Raw genomic sequence first — 7,691 nt, 5'->3', positions numbered from 1 at the left:
AAAAAAAAAAAAAAAAAAAAAAAAAAAAAAAAAAAAAAAAAAAAAAAAAAAAAGAGAGCCACAAAAGGAGCTAAAAGAGCCACAAAAGGCAGAAAAAACACAAGATAATTACAAAAACAGGCTCCAATTCAAAGAGATGAGAGATCAAGGGTAATCACTAAATTCCTCGGTGAAAGACGCCCAAAGGGAGACATTGAACTTAACCAAAGCTCAAACCTCCTCCCACAGACTTTCCTTATCATAAAAGACTTGTTTCAAACCCACATTAAAAACCTCCAATGTGCTTTCCTATTCTTAATTATTATGGTTCTAGAAGATGAGATGTACTATGGTGATGATTACGTTAGGCTTTAATTTAAGGAGAGTGAAAGGAGGCTTAAGAAAAAAAGAATGTGTGGGAAAGTATTACCTGAATAATCACGTCAAATTTTAGCCATTTTCTCACTGAATCAGAAAGCAAGGCATGATCAAGGTGATCGACAAAGAAAAAGTTATTTTCCACTTCTAGGAAGGAAGACAAGCTCTTTCTCAATCGTAAACCAGACAATACATCAGCTACTATAGGCCATGAAATATGTTTGGCCAACAGAAAAGCAGCCCATATCTCATCCTCTGATTGAATTGACCCAAGAAGTAGAATTCCATTTCTGGCTCCATGGATTACTTTTAAAACCTCTGCCATATGGCCAAAAGTATCAATAGACATTGGAGATGCTTCAAGTCGAATATATTTGGTAAAAGCTTCACTGCTTGATAACCAATTTTGTAATCCATTTAAGGAACTCAAATTCCATGGACTTGGACTATTTTCCAGTGGCTCCCTAAATGGACAATTTATGTGAACAGGGCCACAAGGCGAAGAGGTTGCCCAATGTACAGCAGAATCAAGAGTGGTAAGCACCATTCTGGCGGGAATTTCATCAGTTGGGGCAGGAAGACTGAAGAAGAACCTCACAAATGAACCAAAATGGTTTACCTATTAACAATTTCAAATACTTTGATCAGATAAACCAAAAAAAAATTGTCTGGGATCCACCAGACAAGAAAAATAACATGAACAAAGAACAAAACACTGGAAAGGCAGTCTATTGCCTCAAATTACAAAAAATAAAAAGGATAACGGATGCACTTCAACTCTAAAATCGTTAACCAAACACTAAGATAAGTACAGGTTAGAGGCCAAATGAATATTAACGAACTCTTGACTGATATTAAAAGAAAAATGAGATTGAATCTACTATTAACGTTGTATCATAATTATGTAGCCTTCTCATATACCTGGTTGTCGCAGATATACAATTGTCTTTTGTCACTACCACATACGTCATTGTGACAATACAATTTGAACACAATGCAAACGTTAATATAAGGTCACGTTAAATTCTTTTGAACAAAAAACTTGTATAGTAAGGGGATTAAACAATAAAAGGTAGAAATACAATAAACAAATCAGCGAATTTAATTTCAATACCTGATTGATAGCTTGATTTGCTCCTGCATCTTGCAGCTCCAGGGGGCGGTCAGCTGTGAGCAATAGAAGAGGAAGAAAATCTTGACTAGCTTCAACAACCTACAAAATTGCCAATTATAAGTTGAGGCAAAATTGTGAAGTTTAGGTTGCTCAAACAGCTAACTGCTGGTAAAAAGCTTAGTTACCATAATAGCTATAGTTTAATTTTGGTCCTGATAGCCAGGGAACTTGATTTTGTTAACCGCCAAGTTTATTAACTATTTTCCTAATTAGTAGTTGTTAACATTTCTGTTAGTATTAATTGATAAATCTTTAATAACTGAAAAACACAATTAAAGTCTAAACTAGTCTGCACCCAAACTGGTATTAGAGATTTTATTTTGTAACCAACTGAAAACGAAGACAGAAAAGCTTCAATTAGGCAAAACGAGCATCTGAGGTTCAAATCCACTAAAAAGGTTAGACAGACCAATTATTTAGTGCCAAGATATATATTTTATAACTTACTTTTGAGTTTTGGAGACCAAATGAATCGATGACATTGTTTTCTTCCTCAGTTTACTTATGTTCAAACTGATTAGAGAGAGAAGGAATGTTTCTCATTTTAAAGGAGAGAGAGATACTTGGGCAATGCAAACTGGGCTTGAATTTGTCAAGCTCAGAAGAAATAAACTTCCTGTCCCGCCAGGAGTCAAAGCCTCCAAATTATTGGAAAGACGTAGGCAACTCCATTACATAGGTTAAAAACTGTTTAATTAATTTTCAGAAAATAATGACTATTGTTTCATGATATGCTCAATGTGACTCACAGCAGGCAGAAGATTCGAAACAGCAGTGCCTGATGATGTGATTACGACTGCTGGGCTATGAGATCCTTTTGCATACCCGATCGCATGAAAAGCAAGAGAGCGTTCATCAAAGCAAGAAATACATGTTATCAGGGGATGACTTGCAGCAGCAATGGCAAGAGGGGACGATCTTGATCCAGGAGCTATGCAAAAATACTAGAGTGAATAACAGTCAGATCTGTCGGCATTAATGTTGATGGAAAATATTTATGATTAGTATATACATACCGTCAAACCAAGACGCGAACATTCTTCAACTATGAACGATGCCCAGAGAGCATTAATGTTGGCATGCTCTTGCTCTGAGAGACAGGTTTCGTTGGTACGATCCAACTGATGGTTCAAAGGGTCATATTAGAGGGAGAATAAACAACTTTACAATAATAAATCAACAGGATATGCGTAATCTTTATTCAAACAGCTGTGAAACTAATACATTTTCTTGAAAGCCACAGTGAGTTGTGGAGGAAGAAAAACCCGGAAAGGGAAAATGACTGATCTCCATGATAGCATTTCAAAAACAAAATCACTAAACTTTGAAAAGCAGGCACAGGAGTACATAGTGTACAAGCATAAAAAAATAACTGGAAAGAGAAGTTACAGATATATCATTCAACAGTGAATAACTCGAGGATAATGTCAGCAACAAAAGAAATTTATGCGTATTTAATCATAATTTTCACCGTTCTGAACTTTAGAAGCTTGGAACCTCACCATATTACATGCAACGGCAACACTTGGTGAAAGCCGAATGCAGAATTGATGGGAGCGTGCAGACTCCTTCTGCAATAATTGTGAAGGTTATTAAAGAGTTGAACAATAAACACATCTGACATGTTGAACTAGCATGAACAATGTCCGTTTGACTTTAAGCATGTTCCCTTTATACTCTTTTTCCAGAAAGCTATAGTAGAGATTTTCATTACAGACTGATTATTTTACTACTGTTATTCTTAACTGCAAAGTTCCGTGAACAAGGAAATATAAACTGAACTTATACATACTATTGATTTATGAAGGTGGATATAGGAAGAGCTATTAAATCCATTTTACAATTTGAAATATACAAAGCATTATCTTTCTCAATTGTGTACAAACCATCAGTTGCTCATATGCTTTTGCTTCTGTAATCTAGATGGATCAGCAGACAACAAGCTATAAAACTGAGTGTAAGGTCCATAACTAAAAAAAAAATATCTGGTTTGAAAACTATAGCTGGAACTCTGCCAAAGTAAATCAAGAATTCAATGATTGAAGGATGAAAGATTACCAGAAAGAGAAGATACCATTTCCATGATGCCAGTCCTGAAGCTTTCGCCAGCCACAGAAAATACTTTCATGTATCCCTACAATATTTGTACTCTTAAATGAGAATGGTGAGAATCGAAACATACAACTCCATATGATTTCCAACTTTCTGGGAAGTATATTCTTTTGTCTTAAGTGATTTGAGGGAAAAGAAAAACTCCATATAGTTTTTTTTTTAAAGTCAATCACAATGAGGTGCAATTATAGATGAGGTCAAATCTATATAAAGTATTTTATAGGAAACAAACAAAACTATTTAATAAGTAAAAAGGATAACTACTAAGACACAAACTGATAGACAAGCCTCGCAAGAAATACAAAATGCATTTTATTTGCCAATCTAACATAATGGGGGCAAAAAATCTGAAGGTGAAGCTTTATTCTTCACATTGTTCGGCAAACAATGAAAATTAACTTCAATCCCCTAAAGGTTCAATATTCACACGTTTGTCTTCAAGAGTTTTTCCTCTTTTCATTTTTGCCAACCAAATAGCCAAACATAACGCTGAAACAGAGTTCTTTTCATTAGCTATACCGTGTAAACCATATATTTACATAGTTACATAATCTCAATGCCCACTTAAAAAAATCAGCCAAAATCTTAACCTTTGTTAAGATAGCCAAACACGTCCAAGTTAATACTAAAGTCTGCAGTCTTCTTGCCGATCATTTTTTCCCTACGGAGAGAGGGTAGGAAATCTAGTCAAAAGATGGGAAAAAAAACAACAATTAATTCTAAAATATATTGTCTATAATGGGCTCTTGAGAATTGTCTACAACAAGTACAGCACACACCACTCGATGACTAGTCAATCCAATTATAAGAACTACTGGTTCTATACATCTTAATGAATGCAACAAGCTATATTTCAAGTAACTAAAAAAGTGTTGTCAACTAATCCATACACCTGATTAATAAACTAAATGCTCATAAAATCATCAACTCAAACAAAATGTTCTATCAAGTTAGTATCAGGAAAAAAATTAAAATCTATACCATCTGATGTGTCACGTCCACAAGTTTCGAAGCTGTTAAAGAAGATCTTATATATTTGTACTGGAAGTTTTCTTTAGATGGAAAATTAGTACCAATCTGCACATAAACCACAAAATAATCATTTGGTATTATCAAGCTAGCATATCAACAATATAATATGTAGGTCAAAAGGTCCCTAAAAGCTAAATCTCTTCATGTTCCTAATTACACGGATTATTATAAGGTTCCATGTCAAAGACAAATTAGATAATGGTTATCAAAATCTTGGAAGCGAACTAACAATATTTAACTAGAATGGAAATGGGTAAATATGGCATGAACAAAAAGCTGCACCCCAAGATACCTGGTAGATAGATGACCCCAAAGAATGAAGAGCTTCCTCAAATGTACAAGGGAAAGCTTCACTCCATGCAAGTGTTGCAGAGAGAACAGAAACGCCCTCGTACTCATTCAACTCAATCTATGAAGACCATAATTATTCAAGGACATTATAAGCACATATTCCTCCAGAGAATTAACCAGTGTAACAGCATGACCAGATCAATGGCATAATTCCGGCATTAAATAAATCCAGACAGAAAAATTTACTTGAGGAACGCAAAAGTATGAATGACCAGCCTCGTTCTTCAGTGAAGATGTCTCCCCGGTATTAGCATTAACAAAACCATAAGCCATAATAGGAGCTGAATCATTCATGAGATACCTTCGTAAAAAGTAATAGAAGAGGCTTGAGTAGGCCGAGCTTTCAGTGACATTGAATAGTGAATCAGATACAACAGCATTTTGTATACCCATAAAGAAACCATAACAACAAACATTTTACTATTAGAAGTAATTTAGACATGCCGTATAGGCTAATGCTTCCAAAAACTAAAAACCAGAGATGAAAAAATATGATGCAAGAACAAGAGGCAGACAATTACATTAATTTTTCATTCAATAAGGTAGAGATTTAAACCTAAAACCTCTAAAAGAGTTTCAAAAGTCTTGCTTGATTGAGTTATATACTCAAGTTGGCATCGAAAAATACATTAATTCTTCATAACCATTTACCAAACAAAAGCTAAATTATGTGTCTACTCTCCACGAATCTTTCAATCAACTTATTGGATGACTTGAAAAGATATATAACAGTTAAAAAGAGATCTACATGCCACTTTTCCAAATTTTCAGGCATAATCTTTTCCGTGACTGCTACTGTAATAGAAAAAATATACAGCGTCCTAATACCATCCTTTTAAAGTATTGCTGATTCAAGTATCTAAGCCAGTAAACTGGAGGTAAAGTATGAAAGGAACCTTTTCAATGTACATTGTTTTGATGAAGTAGAAGACAAGCTAGCAAAGTAAATTGCAGTCCCAATTCCAAAAACACCGCGAGTATCATTCAAGTACAGTGACTTAATTGTTGCGTCCTTCTCCTTGGAAAGGAAAAAGATAGGATACATTTCAGATGACTCTGGTTGACAACAAAACCACATAAGAGCTCTTTCACTCGGGGGAACAGCCACCTGCAATTCCATCATTAGTTTATCGTTCCACAAGGTACAAACCAAAAAAGAATCTGCTGCTAAGCCTTCAAAGATTTGAACTCCAAATACAAATATCAATGGTCGAAAATACAAACAAAGCCACACCTGAAACCTGAAAACTCCGTCGGAAGAACGTGGAGATTCTAACTTCAACTTATCAATAGCCTCACTGATACTCTCCAGCCCCTGCTTAAGCGTCAGAGCCGGTGGCAGTGTATGTGTAATGCACATCTCCACCATCAGTTCCACATCTTCAAGCTCGGATAACTCCGTTGCGCCCATTACTGGACTGTCATATCGCACACCCTGAGGAACCAAAAAGCTCAAAATTAAGGAGAAAATTAGGAAGGAAAAAGTAAAGATGATACAGAATCACTGGAGTTTGGACCTTGAAGCAGGAGGTCTGAGGCAAGCGAAAGGAACCCGGATGGCGGGAAGGTTTGGGAATGAAACCGAAAGTAGAGAAGAGATTTGAGCGCGGGAAAGAAGCTCTGTTGAAAGGCCTCACTGGGTGCGGAAGAGCAGGGTTGTGTATGCTTAGAGTGTCAGCTTTCATTGTGAGAGATTGATGGAGAGAAGGAAAATCCCCCGAGAGAGAGAGAGAGAGAGAGAGAGAGAGAGAGAGAGAGAGAGAGAGAGATTTTGAGAGAGCAGAAGATAACGAAGTTGATTGGGAGAGACGACGATAAGAGAATTCACAATCTTCAAGGATAACAGGATTGCGGGTTAGTAACGGTATCCGCATAATACAGCTTCCCCGTCCTTATCAATACTTTCCATTACAAACCCATCCTTATTTATCATTAGAAACGCCTATTTCTCGGAGCCTACATTCCAAAATGGCTAAATTAATCAAAATTTAAAATAAAATAAGTTAAAAAAGAATCTCTAATTGGCAGAATAAAAGCATGAAAGCATCAAGTGAAACAAGTGGAATAGCCAATCGTGAAATATCTGGACGGGTTATTTTGCCGCGATTCAGGCTCCGTCATTTAACGGCACACTACATTCTTTTTTGTAACTGCGTATGAGCAAACGGTAACGGTGCTCAGTAATCATATCCATGATCTACACTAACGGTAAATGGGCGGTTAATCTAATTACTAAATTTATCTTAATGTCAAAAGTCCTCAAAATACTTATTTATCCCACACCGTGACAGATTAATTACTGAATTTTTCTAAAAGACATTTCTGTCCCTATATTTTTGGTAAAATTTTGCTGTTGAAACTTATTTAATTTGACTGCAAAAATGTTTTGATATCCAATTGTTGTAGCAAAAGTGGCAAGATTGATCGTACTTGTACATCCACAAACAAAGATTACGTGGATCGGAGAGAAGAAATTCACCTATATCCATAGGTGATAGCCAATTACTATAACCAAAATGTTTACAAGTGTACTCAAGCTCCCACGCTACAAAATCTCTTACAAAGACCCCTACTACCTCTAAATAAATACAAAATGACAATGACTCCACATCTCAAAATCGGTTACAAATGGCAGGATCATCTGGTACTAAATCACAGCGTGGAT

The 7,691-nt window shown here is 35.8% G+C and overlaps 1 protein-coding gene across 6 annotated transcripts in view; it reads right to left on the bottom strand.

Annotated features, from left to right (window-relative positions):
- LOC111458428 (protein PHYLLO, chloroplastic) overlaps positions 1–6,840 on the bottom strand; it is a 15,953-nt gene extending 9,113 nt beyond the window's left edge. For 2 of the 6 annotated variants that reach the window (XM_023101096.1, XM_023101097.1), the window contains exons 1-12: positions 6,544–6,840; positions 6,261–6,461; positions 5,923–6,134; positions 5,213–5,327; positions 4,968–5,084; positions 4,625–4,720; positions 3,606–3,665; positions 3,034–3,102; positions 2,548–2,652; positions 2,281–2,475; positions 1,472–1,570; positions 410–976 (exon numbers count right to left, since the gene is read on the bottom strand). In XM_023101096.1, the coding sequence (XP_022956864.1) occupies positions 410–976; positions 1,472–1,570; positions 2,281–2,475; positions 2,548–2,652; positions 3,034–3,102; positions 3,606–3,665; positions 4,625–4,720; positions 4,968–5,084; positions 5,213–5,327; positions 5,923–6,134; positions 6,261–6,461; positions 6,544–6,711 (2,004 nt within the window). In that variant the 5' untranslated portion in view covers positions 6,712–6,840. Of the gene's footprint in view, positions 1–409; positions 977–1,471; positions 1,571–2,280; positions 2,476–2,547; positions 2,653–3,033; positions 3,103–3,589; positions 3,666–4,233; positions 4,305–4,624; positions 4,721–4,967; positions 5,085–5,212; positions 5,328–5,922; positions 6,135–6,260; positions 6,462–6,543 lie in introns of those variants that run through there. The other 4 variants (XM_023101094.1, XM_023101095.1, XM_023101098.1 and 1 more) reach the window with 4 other exon arrangements.
- Positions 6,841–7,691: the final 851 nt, after the last annotated feature.

Source organism: Cucurbita moschata, unplaced genomic scaffold (genome assembly GCF_002738365.1).
Source record: "Cucurbita moschata cultivar Rifu unplaced genomic scaffold, Cmos_1.0 Cmo_Scf00021, whole genome shotgun sequence".
Classification (NCBI taxonomy): Eukaryota; Viridiplantae; Streptophyta; class Magnoliopsida; order Cucurbitales; family Cucurbitaceae; genus Cucurbita; species Cucurbita moschata.
This window is presented reverse-complemented; position numbering and strand designations above follow the sequence as displayed.